The sequence below is a fragment of the Misgurnus anguillicaudatus genome, chromosome 14 (genome assembly GCF_027580225.2).
Source record: "Misgurnus anguillicaudatus chromosome 14, ASM2758022v2, whole genome shotgun sequence".
NCBI lineage: Eukaryota > Metazoa > Chordata > Actinopteri > Cypriniformes > Cobitidae > Misgurnus > Misgurnus anguillicaudatus.
Genome location: NC_073350.2, coordinates 21,593,612 through 21,617,571, shown reverse-complemented (window position 1 = coordinate 21,617,571; position 23,960 = coordinate 21,593,612). Strand labels below are relative to the sequence as shown.

The 23,960-nt window shown below is 37.2% G+C and overlaps 2 protein-coding genes across 2 annotated transcripts in view; one reads left to right on the top strand and one right to left on the bottom strand.

The window, feature by feature from the left end:
- Positions 1-8,941, bottom strand: part of inavab (innate immunity activator b) — a 50,098-nt gene extending 41,157 nt beyond the window's left edge. Inside the window, exon 1 of the mRNA XM_055183712.2 lies at positions 8,804-8,941. The gene's annotated coding sequence lies outside the window, so the exon portion shown is untranslated. The remainder of the gene's footprint in view (positions 1-8,803) is intronic.
- On the top strand, positions 8,931-23,554 carry olfml3b (olfactomedin-like 3b). The gene is made up of 3 exons (XM_055183715.2): positions 8,931-9,065; positions 9,964-10,249; positions 22,178-23,554. Exons 1-3 carry the CDS (start codon positions 8,964-8,966, stop codon positions 22,960-22,962), a joined length of 1,173 nt encoding a protein of 390 aa, XP_055039690.1. The 5' UTR covers positions 8,931-8,963; the 3' UTR covers positions 22,963-23,554.
- The last annotated feature ends 406 nt before the right edge of the window (positions 23,555-23,960 follow it).

The following is a 23,960-nucleotide window of genomic DNA, read 5'->3' as shown; positions in this document are numbered from 1 at the left end:
TGCTAGACAATGAACTGTTACTGTTAAAGTTTTCTTGCATTTATCTGTTGATATATTGAGTTTTGTGTTAAAAGGGATACATTTTTAAAATCCATTTTATTATCATTTACGGATTTATAATTAACGTTTGCCTTTCCTTGGGCGTTTTAAATGTAATGTCTGTTTTAAAAAGTATTTTGGGGTTTAAGTGACTTGTATATGAAGTTGAATCACTTAAAATTTAATGTAATTATGTTTTTGTTAGTGTTCAATGTTTTATGCACATGTACTGAGATATGTAATATGAAATTTTATGTCACTTAAAATTGAACGAAAGAGTGTTTTTTTTTACACTTATTGTTTGTTTGTTTATATCCATATAACATGCCAGTCTACTGAGGTAAATGAGATCAGTTTCTCCTCTCATTGCAGTGTCATTTTCTAATGATAACGTGAAGAAACAGTATTTAGGAATCCTGTTTCTAATGTAGGCCTATATTTTGACATCTCATGAAAACTTTGGTTTATGTTTGAATGTAATATGTTCAAGAAACTTTATGAAACACTATGATATGTTTAGCCTATTTCATGTATTGGAAAGGGTTATTTTGTACTTACTTACTTACTTTTAAATGTTTAAAAAATAATATTTGATAAAAAAAGCAATTAAAGCAATCTCCTGTGTCTATTTTTTTTTTATTCAACCCTCTCTGAATAACCTAATATGTAATGTTTCCTAATGGTTAATCATTATTAGGCCTAATAATAATTTAGTACTGTAGATTAGTAATTACACTGTAAAAAAATCAGTAGAAATTGCAGCTGGGTTGCTGGTAACTTACCGTAGATTTGAATTTATGTTATTTGCTGGCAACATTTTGTTCAAAGTTAAAGTAACATTAAACATTTACAAGTCTTTGTCTTTACAAAGTAAAACTAAAAAAGGAGCATCAAGCAAAACATTCTGGGAAACAAAATCTGAAAAACAGAAAAAGGTTGATGATGATTTCTGGTTCCCAGAATGCTTTGCATGAGGCTGTTATTGTATAGTTTTATTCTGTAAAGATAAAGACTTGTTAATATTTAAAATTTATTTAACTTTGAACAAACTCTTGCCAGTAAATAACATAAACGGCAACCCAGCTGCAATAACATTGTAATTTCTACAGAATTTTTTTTTACATTGTAGCCATGAGTAATATTAGGTAGACCTTACCTATTTTTTTTTAGTTTGTCATAAATGTAGGTCTTTAAGCAAATATATAGGATAGAATCTACTCAAACAAAGTGAGTGCAAATTGTTACCTCAATTATATTGAGTAGATTCTATAGGTTGTTTTTAAGTGCATGTTAAATTAATGACCTTAAATGACATTCCTTTAGCATTAGTAGTAGGAAATATATTAAAAAAAAATCCATGAATAAACTTAAAGTACTGATACTTTCTTTTCTCAGTTTCACTGCACATGTTCTCACCATGCTGCTATAGAAACTGCTTGTGCTGCATATTCGTACAATGAATATGCACTATAAAAGCACTATACATCGGCAATGGGGTTATTGAGAAATTTGTATAGTTCATGTTGGTTTAAAAATGCATCAATTTTCTTTATGATATTTTAGTTTTAAAGAATATGCAGATGTGAAATTCTAAAAATATATCAGTAAGTTCACGTGAATGAAATCAAATGTGCATTTTTTTTGTCTCCCCATAACCCTTTAGATATTACAGAGAATGTATGGATGACACAGTCTTAAAGGCCTTGCAAAACACGATAACCAAGTTGACCCTCTCTTATCTTATATGAATTTAAAGCAAGAAACTAATTTATCTTTAGCACATCATAAAGATTTTAAATCTACCTAATTTAACTCCCTCATCTAACTTTTAAATTATGTAAAAAACAATGATTACAGTACAGAATACTGCGAAAATAAATGTATTTCTTTCAAATGTTACTGTAAGCTGTTTTAATAGAACATTAGTGGTGAAAGTTAACTTTGCATTTAGGTCATCAGATCTAATTTGGCGTTTGACACAACCAGCTTTTGAAAATTCTCATGACCTATTTTAGATACACAGAAGAACGGTGTTTTCAGTCTGTTACATTTCTGCTTTATGTAGAGAGAAAAAAATTGATGGACTTTATTAATTAATTCAATTACTTTTAAGAGACAACTGAACAAAAGTGTTTAATTACAAGCATCACTAAACAAACTGCAAAAATATAAAAAAAGAGTTAAAGGGGAAACACATAGAAAATTGTTTACTTGTTTAGACTTGTTCTTGTCTTCTATCCTGGAACACTTTTTCTCTAAGTATTTAAAAATACATAAGCCTTAAGCAGAGATGCCTTTAGGAGAGGTAATAGTTTTATTTAAACTGCAACTATATAGGATTAACAATTTGTACTCTTTTTAAAAAATATATAAAATAAAGAGTATCCCGCACAGTATTAACTTGCAAAAGATGAAAATATGTATTGCAACGTTTCACAAAATCTTCCCCAGGCATACATGATACCCTTTATTTTTTAATATGCTTGGACTTCATTGTCTCTCTATCCTACGCAGACTGTGATTATTGTTTCCAGCCGCCCATCAGGTGATTACTGCTGTAATGCTTTGGAAGAAATATTAGATAAAGATCACAGAAAGGGTGAGTTGCACATGCAGGACAGGAAGTGCAGACATTAGTCATTCTGACCATAAGATAAAACATTTTATTGGTTGGTTCCTCATGATCTCTTCATTATTAGCAAACAGAATCTCAGAAGAGACTTCCTGAAAATCTCAAAGTTAGATCCACATTTTGGGTTCAGAGGTTATAATCTATACACTGATAGCCATTTTAGCACTTAGAAATGCAGCTGACAGACGTCCGTAAGCTAGACATGAAGGTCTGAGAACAGGAAACAGAAACTTTCACACACACGTTTATGCAAAACTGTTATCGGTGGATTGTTGATATTCATTAGAGAGAAGGGACTAAATGTTTCTCCACTGACCTTAGACTGTGTATTTATTTGTAATACACTCACATTTTTATTCTTTCATTTGAAATGTCTCATTTCTAAAATTGTGTGTATTCAGCCTTGCTCACACCAAAAACTCATTGAACCTTTATTCCTCTCTTCATACCACACCAACCATGGACAAGGAAAAAATTATCAATCTAAAAACAAACGGTGCTATATAGCACCAAAAGTGGTTATTTGCTCGTAATCATAGAAGAACCGTTTTTAGTGCCATATAGCACCGGTGAAGCACCAGTGAAGCACCTGTGTAGAACCAAAAAGGGGCCATATAGCACCACATATGGTTCTACATAGCACTATATGGTTCTACACCGGTGCTATATGGCACTAAAAACGGTTCTTCTATGATTACGAGCAAATAACCACTTTTGGTGCTATATAGCACCGTTTGTTTTTAGAGTGAGTTAACACACTGTATTATGGACACACATAGGGGATTTTGCCGTGGGTGAGACTGTCAGAGACAGTTCTCAAGTAGTTATATTAATCTAATAGAAGTTTATGGTTAAGCTATGACTCTTTTTCCTCCCCTGCTCCCCTGAATTCCTTTGAAGCTCGATTCTGACACCATCCTTTCTTTCTTTATATATGCTACCCTTGGGTTCCATTCTCAGAAAATACTGCGTGTCTTTTGACTTTAATGCTAATTATACCCAGATTTATTTACCTCATCCATTACATTGCTTTTGTTGTGTTTAGATGAGGTTAAATCCTGGCTACACTGGTACATATTACTAAAAGGTACATATGGTATAGCTTTAAGGTACACACTGGTACCTTACAAGTACATACTTACTCTAAAAACAAATGGTGCTATATAGCACCAAAAGTGGTTCTTTGCTCGTAATCATAGAAGAACCGTTTTTAGTGCCATATAGCACCGGTGAAGCACCAGTGAAGCACCTGTGTAGAACCATATAGTGCTATGTAGAACCATGTGTGGTGCTATATGGCCCCTATTTGGTTCTACACCGGTGCAACACACGTGCTTCACCGGTGCTATATGGCACTAAAAACGGTTCTTCTATGATTACGAGCAAAGAACCACTTTTGGTGCTATATAGCACCGTTTTTTTTTAGAGTGTCTAAATGGTACATATTAGGACCTTTTTAAAAGGTAAATTTCTGTTGTGACTGGGTGTTGATTTTATCAGCTTCACCATCTGGTTAAAATAAAGAATTTTTTAACCGTTAAAACTCTCGAGATGGCAGGTCATGCTCTGATTACCTCCCATTAAGACTACTTCAATTCATGATATTATGATATCTCCAACACTCAAATTGCTCGTCTTCAACTGGTTCAAAATGACGCTGCCAGATTTCTTTTAAAAAGCGTAAAAGTGACCATATCAACCCTCTTTTGAGGTCTCTTCATTTTATAATTCAGATTTTTTTTCTTTTTTTGTTTGTTTTAAGTTCCTGCACAATCAAGCACCAATCTATTTATCTGAATTGTTGAACCCTCACCATCCCTCTCGAAGCCTAAGGTCAGGTGACCTCATGAAATCATTTTCAAATCCCACACAACAGGCTTAAGCGTAAAGGGGATCCAGCATTTTCTGTAATCGGGCCTTGGGTTTGACCTGCCACTGCAGATCAGGCTAGGCACCCTCTCGGACCATTTTTAAGTCTATTCTAAAAAATATATTTGTTTTCCTTGGCCTATTACTACTCTTATTATTTTTTATATTGTTTCTTATAACTCCTTGTTTTTAGCATTTATATTTTCCTTTCTTTTACTGTACAGCACCTTATCTTATTGTTATCATGCTGACAAAGCCTATTCCTCTGATTCTCTTGACTCATGGTGATTGTTTGTTTGTTTTAAATGTAGGCACATCCTTTGAGCCCATCTGCTTGATTTGTTGTCCTTTTAAAGCAACACGATGTAGTTTCCATGTAAAAATGACTTACAGCTCCCCCATGTGGTTGAAAAGCGCAACAGTGCCTGGTATCAGATACTCTTCTGCAGGCAGGGGGGGGCTGTGTGCTCTACCCTCCACTGCCACTTTCAGAGTGTGCTTGTAGCAGCTAGGAGGCTGCTCAGGTTGCAGCAACAGTACAATTTGTCCAGTTAAAAGTTGTTCTATCACTGAAATAATTTTAGAGACATTATTTAAAGGTAAAAAAACTACATAGTGTTGCTTTAATAAAGGTAGTGCATTTATGATGTCCATGTGTCACGTGACTGCAGTGACATGGATAATGTACAACGCGGCTGACGTGTTATCTGGTGCACCCCAGCTGTTTTTTGGGGTTTTTTTTGTGCACCCGGGCTTCGTTTACAGTCGGAGGAAGACGCACGCTGTAATGCTGCGTTTACACCATCTGCGGTAGAGGCGTGAAGCGCAAGTGAATTCAATGTTAAGTTAAAGTGAAGACGCGTTGACGCGCATCTTGAGGTCCCGCGGCGCGGATGAGGCGTTTGGCGCTGCGCAGAAGCCGCGTTTCCGCCTCATTCGCGCGTCTAGCTCACGCGAAAGGTGCTTTTTGTGCATTTTGTGTTTGACACGAATTGGCGGCTGACTCCCGAGTTGAAAAATATGAACTTTGGCGGAATTTCGCGCTGCGTTAACCAATCAGGAGCCTGCTTGCTGCTGTGGAGGCAGCCCCTCCTGGAGTCACTCATTCAACATGAAGGAATGCAGTCACCCGGAGCTATACGACACAAGTTCTTATTTCTATAGAGACAGGAATAAAAGGACCTCTCTTGGAAGAGTGTCAGTGAGGACATCGGGCAACCTGATAAGTTGTAATACACATTTCACTTTTGAGTCACGTGAGGTTTATCGACCCGCGTCATTTATTTTCCCCTTATAGTAAGGTTACCAAAAACAAACCGGTAACTCTCTCAAAAAATTCACAATCAACATCAGTCATCTTGCAAACAGACAAGCGAATTGCCCCTCCCACAACAAGCGGATTTTGCCTCCTACGCGCGTCAGATGCTTGCTTTTTATGCGCGTCTACTCCGCTCTACACGCAGGAATACATTCAAAGTGTTCAAGTGGAAACTAGGCGCGGTAGACAAAATTTTGACACCTGAAACGTGGTTGGTGTAAACTCAGCATAAGTTTGAAAAAAAAGTTCGCAAACATGTCTGAGGCTGCGTTTACACCAACCGCTGTAGAGGTGTGAAGCGAGTGATTTCAATGTTAAGTCAATGTAAAGACACGTTGACGTGCGTCAGGAGATCCCGCGGCGCGAATGAGGCGTTTGGCGCAGCACGGAAGGCGCATTTCCGCCTCATTCGGGCGTCTAGCTCGCGCAAAAGGCGTGAATTGAGCGTTGTGCCTGGTGCTTTTTGTGCATTTTGTGTTTGACGCGAATTGGCGACTGACGCCCGAGTTTAACATTTTTAACTTCGGTGGAAATTTGCGCCGCGTTAACCAATCAGAAACCTGCTTGCTGTTGTGGCGGCAGCCCTACCGGGGTCATTCATTCAACATGAAGGAACGCTTGATATTGTCCGTGAGCAGTCACCTGGAGCTATACAACACAAGTTCTTATTTCTATAGAGACAGGAATAAAAGGACCTCTCTTGGAAGAGTGTCAGTGAGGACATTGGGCAACCTGATAAGTTGTAATACACATTTCACCTTTGAGTCACGTGACGTTAATCGCGCTGTTTATTTTCCCCCTATAGTAAGGTTACCAAATACGGTAACTCTCTCGATAATTGCACGATCAACATCAGCCATCTTGCAAACAGACAACCGCATAGCACTTGCCCCTCCCACAAGCAGCGGATTTTGCCTCTGACACGCGTCAAACGCTTGCTTTTTCCGCGCGTCTACTTCGCTCTACACGCGCGAATGCATTTAAACTGTTCAAGTGGCAAGCGCAGTAGACGCGATTTTGACACCTGAAATGCAGTTGGTGTAAACACAGCATTACGAATTTGGAACGACATGAGGGTGAGTCAGACTCATTAATGACATTATTTTCATTTTTGGGTGAACTATCCCTTTAAACTGCAAAGATAGAGGGCAAATACATATAGTATATATAGTATATTATATATAGTAAAACAATTATTGAAAAATATAAAACAAATTAGTAGCAATAAAAAAAACTGGTGATCATCATAGAAAATAAAACTCCAGTGCACCACATATTAAAGTGTAGTTGCAAAACAAATAATAGGAAGCAGACTCTTGAGTCGGTCTAACCACAGAGTGATTGCTATCAGGAAATGAGGAGAACATCAGTCCATACCACAGTGGCAGATACCTGCAAGGTGCCTCAAGGCTGATGAGATCTATACAGGCCATATAAGCTTAGTATTAGGGCTTGGTTAAGGTTTAGTTCCTTATCAGCCGGCCAGACATACATCAGGGCAACTTCCTCCATAAGCTTATCAGTTAAAGCCCTTTATTTGAGACAATTAGGATTGGGGGGGTTGGAAAATATTTCTCTTAATGATAGGGATGCTTTGTTTTAATTTGTTATTTGTGACCCTGCCATATATTTATGAGATTTGGAGCATCAATGTTTGTCATCACTTATAGATATTACTTTAATTTCAATCTTTGACATGACGTTACTATTTTGTTCTGAAAGAATGTGAATTACATCATGTAGGATGATTTTATGTTACAAATAGTACATTTCACAGGCAGGCAGGCAGGCAGGCAGGCAGGGTCACATTTTTACTTTCAGTCTCCTTTGCTTATTTAACAAGATTTAGTACAGAAAATCTGTCTGCAAGTTGTTTGGGGAATTTAAACTATAGGAATGTCACCAGAGATTTCGTCACAATTTTTCAGAAGCTGCAACCTCTGACCTGTCAGATGACAGTGGTGATGTGGTCTGTGGTAAAGCATCCATGATGCTTCCCTAACAAACAAATACATACAAAATGTAAACATATACTAACTTCCTCTAAAAGTACATTTTTCTTTAAATAGTCATAAATGTTATAAAATATTATATTTTTTATTAGAAATCAGGACTAATTAATAGAAAGTAACCCAGTGTTTAATAACGGTTTACCCACACATTTCCTCTTTGCCTAAAACAGGAAGAGGAAGTACACTGAACATCAAATGCTGCAGGTTTTGCATGTCAATGCACTGGTGTGCACTGATATTATACTGTGGCGCCTCCTAGTGGATATAATCTTTATTATTATTATTTTTAAATTATTATTATTAAATATATAGGGTATGCAGAGTCAAATTACTGTAAATGGTGCTACATTAAAATGTAAACATTTGTGATGTGGGCATAATTATGACCATATACAGTAAGTTTGCAAAAAAGCTTATAAAACTAATATTATAAGACTAAAATGTACCCAAATTTATTTTTCCCTTAGTTTGCACGCAGTATTGCACTAACAGAGCCACAAACCAGTGATCTAGGATTGTTACTTTCAACACATTCCCACACACTGCCTGATCACTGTGAATAGCAACATGAATTTCATTCGCCCCACACTGCAAAAGGTGCCGGCAGCTATGCACTGAATGGTTTAGACTAGACTGAAAAATGACTCAATGTCTGGAAATTATCTAATGTTATGCAAGCGAATAAATATGTGCTGTGCAGTTCTCCAAAGAAAATAAATATGCAAAGGGCAACACATCAGTCAATTCTGTCTGCGGAGCCTTTCCAAACCTTATTTATTCAGCAGTTGACCTATGGATTATTTAGGCACCTTATAAACTTATATACAGTGTGTTTATTGTAAACTGCATGCAATGTTACACTAATACTGAAACGTTGTCTTGTGTTCCAGTTCTGTGTTTAACCAGAAATGGAGATGAGGCAATCTAGCTCACCAGAGGAAGAAGGCAAAGAGGCGCTCCAGATGTTTTAAGCCCCTCCTCTCGCTCCAGTCTTTCTCTAAACATTCCAATTCCTCTGCATGAGGGCTTTTCCTCTCCGACCTGTCATACACACACACTCACTGTTTCAAGACAGTCACCTCTGCTCCTTAAGATGAGAGCCCTACAGCTCCTCGTCCTCTTTCTTTTTGGCCTGGTTGGGGCACAGCAGCAGGCACTTATGGACTACTTGGAAAGAAGACTCCTTGCCATTGAGGTAAGAACGACCACGCTTTCCCATCCAGGCCCTGGCCTCCAGACAGCAGTTGGCAGGAATCTGAAGATTAGTGAGGGGAGTAAAAAAGTAGAGCTGTGGAAGACAATAGACTGAATTTCAACTAAGCAGGGTTATTTGTTTTGCAGTCACTTGGTTGGCAATACTTGGTCATTTAAATCGAGCTTTTGTATTGAGGTGGTAATGCATTTTCTCAGCAGTATTTCTATTAGTTTTACAAATGACCTCTTGGATCAGGAAAACATTGCGGTGCGGCGACAAAAAAGTGCCTGGAAGAGTACTGTAGTACATTTGTGCTACATAGTTTTTGTGAAAGAAAATCAAATCATTTCCCCTCAAAGCCTTTAGCCCCTTTGTACCCCTTTTGCGTGCATGATGAAATACTCCCTCTGCGTCTTGGGTTTAGCCACATGAAGGAAATTTTGTTTTCTGCTCTGCTCCGTGCTGACTCTGCACTTCAGTCATCTCATGTTATTATGCTACTACACTTCTCTTCGTCTTTTTCCTTCCACTGAGTCACAAATAAAAAAAAATAAAACATTTGCTGCCAAAGGTTGATCCATCTGCAGTGTAAATGATGCTGTTTCAATGCCAAAAGCCTGCAGCTTTTAAGGGAGGGCTTATTTTTGAATAATTTACACTGCCCAACACTTAAGCATGCTTAAGTATGCACACTTATGGTTTGAAATGTGCGAAGGTCTCTCTGTAACAGTTTGGCACAGATGACGATTAACCATTTTAATATCAGATACTTCACATTAACTCAGAGGTCTTGCTGCTTTTTAAGGAATCTAAAAATGTCCATCTGGAGGATTCAGCAGATATAGTTAAAGATGCCTAATTCGAACCGTCTTGTTTTTGTTTATTTGTTCACCGGCAGGACCGCATCTCCATGTGGCACGAGCAGACCAGCCGCTATGCCTCCGAGCTGCGTGAGTTCAAGCAGCAGATGGTATCACAGCTAGAGGGCCTGGACAAGACCAAGGAGGCGCTGAGGAGCGAGCTGGACACAGTGGGGACGCGAGTAGATCGGGTCGAGAGAGAGATGGACTACATGGAAACGCAAAATGGTGCGCAGCCTTGTGTGGACGTGGACGAAAAGCTGGTGGAACAGCAGGTGACGGTTATCAAGGAAAGGAACAAAGCCAAGTACTCCAAGCTTACAGGTATTAGGGTCTAAAGAGTTTTAGTGTTGTAAGAAATTATCTTAAAAAGTGACGGGGGGGGGGGGGTCTAAAGCTATTTTTGCATTCTGACTAACACTAAACATACACTGTAAAAAATACATTGCTGCCTTAAAAATTTTTTGTTATAACTTATAAAATTAAGTTGATTAAACAAAATTTGAAGGCAGCAAAGTATTTTTTACAGTGTAGGCCTATGTGTCAAAAAAACAGTTGGGATATGACGGAGAACAATCTTGCTTTATTTCTTTAATGGGCAATTTTACTGCAGGACGTACAGTGTAAGTCCTTATATGGGCACTTTCGCAATAGAGCAGGCAAACCAACCAAGACCTAACACAAAATCAACATCACCAAAGAAGTGTGTTGTTGTTTATAAGGGGAAATTTAATCTTGTTCAGCTTCCCAAAAAATGAATTTTGAGATTGTTTATCTGGGGTAGCAGTGGAGTTTGTGTGTATGTTTGTTTAAAGGAATAGTCTACTCATTTTCAATATTAAAATATGTTATTACCTTAACTAAGAATTGTTGATACATCCCTCTATCATCTGTGTGCGTGCAAGTAAGCACTGGAGCGCGCTGTGACGCTTCGATGGCATTTAGCTTGGCCCCATTCATTCGGTGGTACCAATCAGAGATGAAGTTGGAGGTGACCAGGCACATCAACGTTTTTCCTGTTTGGGACGAGTGGTTGTGCGAGCAAGTTTGGTGGTACAAAGTGGGGCGTGGCGCTTTTCTGGGCGGATTTGGAGGAGGAACTGTATTTTGTGGCGTGGTGGCACTTTTGGGAGTACTTCGACTCGGCGCAGTAACACCCTCCCTCTCCCATTATGAGAGTGAGAAGGGGAGCGGACTTTTCAGGCGAGTCGAGGTACTCCCAAAAGTGCTGTTGCGCCATACAGTATGGTTCCTCTTTTGGATCCGCTTGGAAAGGCGCTGCGTTTTGATTTTGTGCCACCAAGCTTGCTCGTGTGGCTACTCGTCTTGAGTGGGAAGAACGTTGATGTGTTTGGTCACTTCTGGCTTTGTCTCTGATTGGTGCCGTTGAATGAATGGGGCTAAGCTAAATGCTATCGAAGCGTCGCAGCGCGCTCCAGCGCTTACTTGCACGCACACAGATGATAGAGGGATGTATCAACAATTCTTAGTTAAGGTAATAACATATTTTAATATTGAAAATGAGTAGACTATTCCTTTAACGCTCAACTTCGTTGGAGTCGCAGGCGGTAAGTAAATCTGCATCAAATGTCTATGTTTTGTTGGCAATCGGTGCGTAAGTGCATATAATGTAGCTAATCCAGGGGCCCGTACCATGAAAATGGTTAAACAAACTCAGGGTTACAGGATTAGTTTCAGGTTGACAAAACCAAGCCAATGTGCAGGCCTTGATGGTAAAAGCTATTTTCATGGTACCCAAAACCCAGGATTTGCACAAACTAATCCTAAACAAAGCTGGCTAACCAACTAAACCAGCTTCATGGTATAGGCCCCAGAGATAGTGGGATAATGTTGTGTGTGTGTGTGTGTAATTGTTTGTGACTCGCTCCGCCCGTTGTACACCTCAAGGGGGTCAGCTTTATTCGAAAAGAATCGGTACAGTTGATCTGTCTTCTATAAATCTGATAAAACTTTGGCCTTTTTTACTCCTGGTTACTTCATGTGTTTTCTCTTATCAGATAACTATCCGATTTGTTAAAACTATTCCATTTACATTATTGTTTTGCCACATATTGGCACATAAATGCGTCTTGGGAAAACGTATATAAATCCGATCTTCTACTTCTGCGCAAAATGCAAATACACTATTCATTACTCCGCATTAAAAAACTTTATGCAACAAAAGGCAGCACTTACTGTATGTTGTAGCCTACTGTATGATGGGTTGGGGACGTCACATGCGTCTCTTTGCTCGGCATGAACAAAGCAGCAGGAGAGTGACGGCGCGGTGACTTAACGTACAGGTCCATGACAGGGAAAAGCGCTCACAAAATCTCTCTCAAAGTTTTATTTCTTTGTTTAATGTCATTGGACTCTTTTATGGTTCTCGTCGCTCCATAAAGCAACGAGCGTGTCGTCTTTGTTTGTTTGCCTCTTTGAAGTTTGTTTACTTCCGAGGGGTATTGCACAAAATCAAGAAAAGGGATTAAGCTGGGATTTTCCAGTTATCCTGGCTGAATTTAGCCCTGACTAGGTTGCATGAAGGGAGGCTAAATTAATCTTGATGAAGTTACTATGGAGATTTACTCTTTGCAGCTAGCCTGCTCCAGAGCAGGCTAACAACCAGGCTAAGATTAATCCTTGTGGTTAATTCAATTCAAAGAATTGTATTAATCCCAGGGGGAAATTGCTTTAATGTTACAATTATAGAAAAGAAAGAAATTAAAGAAAAAAGAAATAAAAACATAATTATATGCCCATCAATGATTTAAAAATTAATAGATAAGAAATGTAAAAAAAATAATAAACACATAAAAAGGGTAATTTACTTCAACAATGAATTGTCCTAGCACTTACAAAGAAAAGTTGTAAAACCTAATGGCCACAGGTGATCTTCTAAAATGCTCAGTTGGGGTTAGGACTTCTCTGGTCGGCCAGCATCCTATGTAGTGGGTGAAAGGGATTGTTCAGAATTGAATTTAGTTTTGACAGTATTCTTCTTTCAGCCACAACATAAACAGAGTCCAGCTCCATACCATGTACAGAGCCAGCCCCTCTTATTAATTTGTCCAGTTTATTTCTGTCCACCACCTTCATACTAATTCCCCAACAGACCACTGCATAAAAATGATGCTAAACACCACAGACTCATAAAACATCCACAGCATAGTATAGCAGACTATACCATTTCAGATTAATCAGCTAGTTCCGCTGTCAATACTACTAGATATTCATGTGTTTTAGTCACTTCGTGGTCCTGCTTTAAAATACTAGATATTCTGTAATTTATATGCATACTGTTATTTTAGTGTTTTTATGAAGACTGCTGTCAGGAGTTTGATGAATATATTTATTAATGCAGTTGTTGAGATAAGAAATGGCAGATGAAGTTGAAAGGCGGTTTCAATTAAGTACATATGTATAGCATTAAGGCATGAGAAATATTTGACTGAGAGGTACAGATTCTCAGGCAAAGAAATGTCAGTCTAGCACTGAAATCACTTCTTCAAGATTGCAAGTAACATGAACAGATTACTCCATAAAGTGTTACATTAGGGCAGTCACAGTAGAACAGGCATTATTTTGTGTTACAGCTTTCCCTGTTGTCATTGGATGCAGTGGACTGCACCCATCCCTGTGCCTGATATACAAGACTTTTTTAATGTTAAAATTGTGATGGATGGTCCAAATTATTATGCACATGCTATTTTTTTAATGAAGTTAGTAAGCTTACAAATTGTATTTTAATCTCAATTGTTATATGACAGTGTGCATGTTATTCTATTTAAAGAATATTTAAAGTGTCAAAAGATACTTTATTACTTAAAAAATATGCAAATTATGTTTTTCCAAATTATTATGCAAAATGGACTTTATCAAAATTCAGTGTATTGAAATGATCCACAAAACAGATATCTGTCAAATGTGCTGCATGGACACATAATAAAAAAAACATTGTAAATCAAATAATGTATTTAACATAGGTTACATAATAATATATGAGTATATATTTGACATGACTTTAACTCTACCATTTTTTAAACTTGTAAGTCTATAGTTTCTGTCTTTATTTCACTTGAAGATGCTAGTATTGCATCCCAGAGTTGATGTTTGAATATGAATTATAGTGCTGTCCACCTCACACATCTTTCATATAATAATGCTCCATAAAGAGGTCAGAGGATAGTATTCATACTTTACCTTAATTTTTTTCTTATTTCATGCCCATATTAAAGTAGTCAGTGTTGCTTTTTGCAGCATGCTATAGTGTATTATCATGCATTAAAGTAAATTAATTTCAGAAGACATGATTCCTTTTTCCCCCATCTTTAAGGTACTCTATCTTCCAGATGTCCTTTTGGCCCCCTCAAGGGACTTACCATCTAACTTTCCAATATTGCAGTCCAAACCAGCCTTGTTTGAACATGGTGGCTATTCACCAAAAATCCAGAATGTAATATTCAGTGTATTATGGCATGTCAGTGAATGAAACGGTTTGAAAACTTCATGAAGCTCACAGCAAATGTAGTATTTTTGGAAGCTTCAGTTTGGGGGTAGGGTTGAAATCCACTTTTATGCACTAAAGGATCCCATATTGAGGGCTTCTTGGTATCACAGAGACCCCAGCATGTTTGCTTTTTAGCAGGTGGCCTTTTTATTGTTGCCTTTTCCTAATATTTTCCTTAAAAAATTCTTCACAAATCTTATTCAAAAAAGATTCAAAATCTTATAATAATTGAATGATTTCTGTTTAGTTCCACACAATATAAATTGTTATAGGAAATAAATTGCTTTTTTAAAGATAATGCACACTTTTTGGCATCAAATACTGTAGATACACATAGTAGTAGTTAAGTGTTTGCAGTTTCATGATGAATTTTTATGAGTTTTATACATTTTTGCATCAGTGATTCTGTGATCGATCCCGTGGTCTGTTTAGGAATGCCGTGAACGTGCACTTATCCTAGCTAGCTACACCTGGCTTGACATAGCTGAACGTTCTCATCCTGGCTTAGCAATCGTGCAACAGACTAAGCCAGCATGGGCTGATTAAACTAGGTCAAGCTGGGCCTTTTCTGTTATCCTGGCTTTCTTAATTCTACTTTTGTGCAATACCCCCCCGGTTGCGTGCTTATGTTTGAGAGGAGTTATGTGCTTAACATATAATTTTTTAGCATATATGATATAAAATGTATTAACAAAACATTCAAAGTCATCTGAACAAATGAAAGAGAAGAGAGAAAAGAGAAAAAATCCCAAACTAATTATAGTAGGCCTACATAAAATATCTTATCATATTTCTTAAAAAAAAGAAATACATTTTTGTTATTAATTAATGTGTTAGTGATTTAATTAAATGTTCTACTTCACATAAGAAATCTATAAAAGTAGGTATTTTCTTAAAAAATATTTGTTTGTGAAATTAGAATTTTGCCATAAGGACAGCTGAGGGCTATTTCATAAAACTCGCTTGGAAAAGCGAGGATTAAAGTTACAAACTCGACTTGAATTAACCTAACAAATGAGGCGAGGCTAAAGCGGTTTCAAAAAAGGCAAATGAAGCTTACGCAATCCAACTAATGTGATCCAGATTTCCCTAGTCAAGATAATTGCGCGTGCACGCTATTCTTGGGCAGCCCTAGAGGTCGAGCGTGGATCAAATCGATCAAAGTTAAAGAGAAAGAGGTAATTTTTGATAAAAATGTATGAAAATGTACTACTGACTGAAAATTATAATACTGCTGCAATAAACAAACCCATAAAATAGTTGAAAAGTCCTTATGGATTAAATCCCTGCACGCAGAAACTAAATTTAAATATATTGTCTTGTTGTTAAATGGATCACATTAAAAATATGAAACACCGTTAGAAATGATGGCCCAGTGGTTAGTGCTCTCAGCAGCGCATGCGGGGATCCGGGTTCGATCCCCGTCAATGCTTATGTGGCTATACTTTGCTAATTTTTATATGCTGTACTTTTAAAAAATAACACAAATCTTAACTTTTAAAAGACAATTTGTAGTTTACTAAGTAACCTACATAATACATATTTAGCAGATGAATGATTTTAATACATTTACAGTAACTTTAAATGTAACTTACATTTATTTTTTTTTATTTGGGGGTACATTTCAAAAGCAGCAACTTGAGTGGATAATAAAGTAACAGGTGAAAATAAGATATAAATATATTGTTCATAAGAAGTGTAGTTGATTTAAGCATAATCATATGCTAGAAGAAGTGTCTAATCTCATAATGTTAGCTGCCAAAGATGTTGACTGGCAATAAGGAGAGCACTGTCATCTATCAGCAGCACAGCTTTTACTCCTGCAGATGAAGTGTGCTTGAAAGAAAAAAATGGGGTCACTGAGAGCATGGTGGGTGAACAGCATATGCATTTCTGAATTTACAGTAGTACAAGAAATGATTGTGTAAAATCATATATGTTACACATATTCTTGACCAATCATTATTACTTGACTTGATGTTACTTAAAACATTTTTGATGGCAAATTATGTGTGCGTTATAGAGCCACAAGTCATCATGTTAAACCCTGGGAGTATGAGAGATTTTAAACCACTGGTTTATTATCACACTGTTAAAAAATTAGCTGTAGTTATGCAGCTGTTTTCCAGTAACTTGTGTGGATTTGGAGGTTTATTGTTTGCTGGCAACGGTTTGTTCGGGGTTGGATGAACATTAAACATTGGCAGGTCTATGATTTTGCAGCATAGAGCTATAGAATGGCAGCCTCATGCAAAGCATTTTGTGAACCAGAAATCCTCATGAACCTTTTTCTGTTGTTTCCTTCATATTTTGGTTCCCAGAATGCTTTGCATGAGGCTGTTATTTGATGGTTTTATTCTGTAAATAAAAAGACTTGTTAATGTTTAATGTTCATTTAACTTTGAACAAACTGTTGCCAGTAAATAAAATACATATAAATCTACAGCAAGTTACTGGCAAACAGCTGACAGTAATACTGTAAGTTCTACATAATTTTTTAACAGTGTAGTGTTAGGTGTTGATAGATAAACAGAGTTTTATGAATGGTTACAGGGTGAGGATCAGTCGGAGAAAAGCCTAAGGTATAAGCACATTATACTGTAAGTCAGTACAAGCCTTGTGAGCTGAAAAATTATTGTATGCAGGACACTAACAATCTTCTCTGTGATAAAAAAAGAATTTTAACTCATTACAACAAAATGCCAAGAGCATACCATCACATAATTATATTGTATTCCTTCAGCCATGCAGACACCATATATTTTTTTATTTCAAGAAAAATGTAACAACTAGAGAAAGATACAAATACTGTAGATCTTTAAAATAATGTGCATTTTTATGCACACCAAGCATAACAATTAAATGACTGTACTTGACTTTTGTGTGTTGTATATTTAAATTAAATTTCCTCTTTGTGTGACAGACAATCTTAAAAAAAAAGATATATATATTTCATCAATACGTTGCAATTATATTAATTTAGATACATCTTAAATTTGTTAATGAACTATTATCCTTAGTTAAGATTATCATTTATATTCAACATTTGATAGGCCTATATACCATATTATGAAACACATGTCTATATTTTATTAATTATTATTGTAACAAAATGTATCAAATTTAATATATAAGTTGATTTTCTTTAATTGTTAGCTTAATAGTGGTTAATAAAGTCAAATAAAATGTCAAAGAGTCAGCTGTAATATCATTGCATTTACATTTCAGTGTTAGTGGAAGTCTAGTTAAGCAACAACTGAGGCTTAGCCTGACAGTTAGCCTGCTCCGGACCAGGCTAGTTTGCAAGCATAAGTTTCCATAGTAACCGGGGTTGAGCTAGTGCAAGTTTGTTTTATGAAACGAAATCCAACGGCAATAAGCCAGACTTAACAAAATAAGCCTGGCTTATTCTGTAATCTAGTTTTATGAAACAGCCCTCAGATTCTAAAGATTTGTTTTGATAAAAAAAAAACATCCTTAATGTGTAGATTACAATTCACATTAATTTTAGAAAAACAATAGGAACTCAAATCTTTCCAGAAAAGTGTTAAACATTGCATGAGAAAAATACATATCTTCGCTTTCTTTTTTACAGAAGGTACATCAGCTACATTACAAAATTTAGATAAAAAAGCATTATACGGGTATATATTATTCTTTCACTTTATTTGAAAACTTTATTTACATGTTTTCTTCAATTAAATGTTATCTATTTTAGAACCCCCCAAAAATGTCCCTTTTTGGAGAAATTGAGACTGAAATATGGTTTTATTAACAATTTACACTTGTCCAGTTTCGTCTGAAATGCGTCCCAGACCACCTCCTAAAGTGGTTTTAGCAATCACATTTAAATCCGTCTCGAAAATATTTAGGAGGGTCTTTTTTACGATCGGATAGCTATCCAATCAGAGAAAGCGCATGAAGTGACCAGTTGTAAAAATATTTGGATATATGAAGGATGTAATACTACTCTATAGGTACTCAAGGTCAACATATAAGCAGAAACAGCATGTGTTATGTGAGCTTTAAAGCCCCCATGAAATTAATATTAATAAACTTCGTTTAGTAGCCTATAAATACATTAGGCTTAAGAATAAATATAAACTGTTATGGTCCAAAAAACTGACAAAATTCTATTCAAAACATACAGTTTGGCATGGGCGGTAAAAAAAGTTTTTATGACATCACCCTTCAATTTCCTGTCCAATCAAATGCTCTTTAGATGCTGAAGCGTCCCGCCCTCTATGTTTTGTTACAGTACATTTTTGCTGAAGTGTGCCATAATAAATGAAACTCTATTGGTTATTTTAAAAAAGGGGAGGGGTCTTCTCATTTTCAGATAGATATTTCAGTTTAACTGACGTCACCACATCAAATAATGCTGCACGTACCAAGGCACTTCAGTGGGCCTTTAAGGAATTATTTCTTACTGATCAACAGGGGTCTCATTCATAAAGCGTGCGTAGGCACAAAACGGGGCTGAAAACGTGCGTACACCAGTTCGCAAAGGATATTATCTATATAAAAACAAACTTGACTGGAAAATGGGCTTAAGGTGGGATCTGAGGATGATTCATGTACGCACACTTGGCGATGATTTGTGATTTATAAAGGGAGCATTGCTTTGTTTTATAAGTCTTATTATCTTTTGGCGAATGCCATTTTTGGCTTTGTGCATACGTAGACTTTAAGTAAGGATCCTACGCAGTTTTATAAATGAGACCCCTGGTCTTTTTCATACTAGGAAAGTGAATAGTCAATCTATCACCAAGACAAATTACTTGTGTGTGCAAGGCAAGCACACAAGCTAAAAAGACAACACTACTAATGTATACATTCAGTAGACAGAAATACAGCAGTCTTGTAGATTGATGCTGTTATGGTGCCATTTTATAGATTTTACATTGATTGTATGGAAAACGGCAAGTTTAATCTAAAGACTAAATCAAAGTCATACAGATTACAACAACATTAAGTTAATGAAAATGATGACAGGAATTAGATTTTTGTGTGAATTATACTTTTAATATTTGTCTTGAATGCAGTATTATGCAAACATTTATATAAATATTAAGGTTTAAGACGCTGTTAGTGGGATGAGGCCTAACGGATAAGTGATGATGATACTCACAGTCAAAGTTTCAACAAAAGAGTTCTTATAGCGGTTGTATCTAGAACTTGGGGCCAGATGGGAGCAGTTCAAATTCTGGATGGAGCACATGAGAAGGGTTCACGTTTATTTTCTTTGCCTGTTTGAGGATAATTTTGTTAAATGTAGGCTGAGTTAACCTTAGATCTCAGTTGAACCATCTGGTTGGTGTATAAACTCACACCAAATTATCTTCATCGTTCACGGTTCACTTGAGACCTACGGGTAACTGTCAGATTACCCAAGTAATCAGATACAGCATACAGGAACCTGAATTCAATAAAGTCTTCATAAAACAACAACATAACCTTTCGGCAACTTCAAAAAGCCTGACCCTACATTTTTTGTTGCACGTCCCACACTAAACTTAATAAAGGTACACTATAAGCTGACAGTGAAAAAGCTGTCACTGGGGCAGTACCCTTTCAAAAAGTACACATTTGTGTGCATACAGTATAAGAACCTCAAAACTACAAATTGGTACTTCAAACGTACATAAATGTACCCAAATGTAGATTACTGCCAATAAATAATCAAAAGTGCTTGTTTGAATCATAGCAAGCAATGCAAATGAAGTCGGTTGTAGTATGATGCTGAAGGTCCTTATCCTTATGGTGATGACCCAGACCGCATCATCTGAAAATTATACCACAGCATTCCCTGGATAGTGACTCCTATGCTCATCATTAGTGTACAGTGTAAAGAACAACACCTCTAAGGGCCACCGATGCTAATAGACCTGCACTCATGCACATAGCAAAAGTGTCACCGAAACAGAGATCAGCTCATGCTATAATACACTAAATAGTTCAAATGTTTCTAAAGCCTTTGTTTAGAAAGGACTTAGAGGTATTAAATAAAATGTATTACTATCTCATCATTTAGAGAGACGGTAATTATACTGCTGGAGGATGAGTCGGGACGCTTTCCGCATAGTGCCTTTATACTTCGGCAGCACTATATTGCATTTTCGTTGTAAATAGCCACACATCTGTTTAACATCTGATTAGATTGTCATTATGTGTTGTGCATTCCCATTAGGGTTTAGCGTTAAATCAGGCTTTAGTGGCAGGCAAATCTTAAGTAATCATTTGATAAAGTGCTGGATAAACTTTGCAAGAGAACAGAAAAGGGCAACTAAGGATCTAATTACAGCAAGCAAGACAAATTGCAAATGCAATGGTGTGCAATATTTGATATAATGATGTGTTTAGAATTGAGAAGGAGAATGAATGTGCCAACAAGGTATTATTTAATACTTAAAGGGACAGTTCACCCAAAACTGAACATTATTTACTGACCACGTATGCTGTTAAGGTCCATTAAGTACTGACTAGGGGTCCATTAAGTACTGACTAGGGGTCCGTTAACACGAAAATTACATTTTGGGGTCCCAAAACTTTTAAGACTGGTTTCAAATGGCAAGTTGTCGTCTCTAGTTAAACAACAAAATTATGAAATACACTCACCTAAAGGATTATTAGGAACACCATACTAATACTGTTTTTGACCCCCTTTTGCCTTCAGAACTGCCTTAATTGTACGTGGCATTGATTCAACAAGGTGCTGAAAGCATTCTTTAGAAATGTTGGCCCATATTGATAAGATAGTATCTTGTAGTTGATGGAGATTTGTGGGATGCACATCCAGGGCACGAAGCTCCCGTTCCAAAACATCCAAGCAAATTCTGACTCTACCATCTGAATGTCTCAAAAGAATTCGAGACTCATCAGACCAGGCAACATTTTTCCAGTCTTCAACTGTCCAATTTTGGTGAGCTTGTGCAAATTGTAGCCTCTTTTTTCTATTTGTAGTAGAGATGAGTGGTACCCGGTGGGGTCTTGTGCTGTTGTAGCCCATCCGCTTCAAGGTTGTGCGTGTTGTGGCTTCACAAATGCTTTGCTGCATGCCTCGGTTGTAACGAGTGGTTATTTCAGTCAAAGTTGCTCTTCTATCAACTTGAATCAGTCGGCCCATTCTCCTCTGACCTCTAGCATCAACAAGGCATTTTCGCCCACAGGACTGCCACATACTGAATTTTTTTCCCTTTTCACACCATTCTTTGTAAACCCTAGAAATGGTTGTGCATAAAAATCCCAGTAACTGAGCAGATTGTGAAATACTCAGACCGGCCCGTCTGGCACCAACAACCATGCCATGCTCAAAATTGCTTAAATCAACTTTCTTTCCCATTCTGACATTCAGTTTGGAGTTCAGGAGATTGTCTTGACCAGGACCACACCCCTAAATGCATTGAAGCAACTGCCATCTGATTGGTTGACTAGATAATTGCATTAATGAGAAATTGAACAGGTGTTCCTAATAATCCTTAAGGTGAGTGTATTTATTAACGGTGATGTCATGTGCATGTGTTAATTCAGTTTATATAGGCATGCACGAGTATTTATTGAATTTATAAACGCTTCTCCAAAATGTTGGTGCTTTATATTTTTCGTCCATCTCAACAAAGATGGAGTTTATGTGAATATTCTCACCAACTTTTTACTACATCGTTGTTGTGTAAACATTCAAGTTGTTACACACTGATTATTTGAATCTTTCATACTTCCTATATAACATACTTCCTTATGTTTAGATTGTAGTGACATGATCTCCAGCATCAAAGCCATGAAGATACTCAAACGAGTGGGTGGCCCTAAAGGAGTGTGGACGAAAGACATGGGAGCAGCCAATGGCAAGGTTTATCTCTTAAATGGGACAGATGATAACACCTTGTACGAATTTGGTACAGTACGGGAGTTCACGTCCTCCCAAGGTCTATCTGCTGGCAAGACCATCCAGCTCCCCTCTGCATGGCGCGGTATTGGCCACGTGGTCTACAACAACCACCTGTACTACATGAAGGAGGGTGATGAAATGAAATTAATAAAGTTTGATCTTCAGAAAAGCACAGTTGTGGACAGCTCCGTTTTCCCAGCCAAAAACCAGCTTCCTGCTTACAGCCTGAATCCCGAGACATTCATCGATCTGGCGGTAGATGAAGAAGGTCTTTGGGCTATCTTCGCCACTCAGGAGAATGAGAAGCACATCTCTCTTGCGAAGATAGACCCTAAAACGCTGGACATTGAACAGATGTGGGACACCCCTTGCGTAAGAGAAAACGCAGAGGCGGCGTTTGTGATCTGCGGTACCGTCTACGTGGTCTACAACTCCAAACTGCCCAGCCGTTCCCGAATCCAGTGCGTTTTTGATGTCAGCGATATGATCACGAATGATGACGCTCCAAATGTCTACTTTCCCAAGCGATACGGCACTCATTCCAGTCTCAAATACAGTCCGGTGGAGCAGCTGCTGTATGCTTGGGACGATGGCTATCAAATCCTCTACAAACTCCAAATGAAAAAGAAGCTGGAGGTCTAGAATGTGTAATGAAGACTGAATAGAGCAAGGCTAAAGAGGACATGCCCATGTATCTTACACAACCCAGCTTAAATAGTATGAGTCACAGATCAATACGTTTTCAGTTTTGCACTTACAGACTGTAATAGGAAAGCGAAACATATGATGGATACACATTTAGTTAGGTTGCTTATTAGAAATCTATGTACTGGACTTCGGAAAATACTTTTAACCTAGTTTGCCTGGAGCAGAACTATTATAGTGGTTTAATATTGTGAAACGTGCTGTTTATAAATGAGGATGTTTTTACAAAGTTAAATATTTTGCCCATATTATGCCCAGATCGTTTGTTATAGCATGTCCAAAAGCCCCTATTTGGGTGGGAGCAAAAAAGCATTTTTTTATGTATGTACCTTTAAATGCAAATGAGCTACTGCTTTCCGTTAAAAATAGATGATGCCTTTAAATACAGCCTGAGACAGTACCTTTAGCCTATAAAAACATTTAGAAAAGCTTTTGGGTAAAATAAACCAATCAGTGAGCGGCCGTGGGTGGGGCTTTGTTTTTGTGATGTCACATTAACAAGAGAATTAAAACAAAATGTGTAATGAGACTGCTTTGGTTTAATGCGGATTAAAGAAGGAGTGGTTAGGGTTGTTGTGTTCACACACTGCCAACACACATTTATGTCCAAACCTTGTAAAAGTGGATTTTGCCTAATTTAGTTGAAATTATTAGGGTAAGACTCATAACCCTTCATAAATCGTGACCATTAATTGTTGCTTGGCTTACATGAATAAATAAAACAAATAAATGAACATGAAATAACAGGAGAACAGCAGATACAGTAGAAGCAAGAACTTTAATCACACCTTTAAAGTACAAGGGGCTGTTCTGAAACAATTACTGTACATTACAAATAGAAATTTTTTATATAAAAGTGGAAAGTTGCCCTTCGGCACTGAATCAAGTATTTCGTACAGAAACACCCATTTGATTCCCATTGATTACTCTTACAG

Coding starts and splice junctions, on each gene's coding strand:
- olfml3b (XM_055183715.2), top strand. CDS start 8,964: ATGAGAGCCCTACAGCTCCTCGTCCTCTTTCTTTTTGGCCTGGTTGGG. Junction 9,066..9,963: donor GAAGACTCCTTGCCATTGAG/GTAAGAACGACC, acceptor GTTCACCGGCAG/GACCGCATCTCCATGTGGCA. Junction 10,250..22,177: donor CAAGTACTCCAAGCTTACAG/GTATTAGGGTCT, acceptor CCTTATGTTTAG/ATTGTAGTGACATGATCTCC.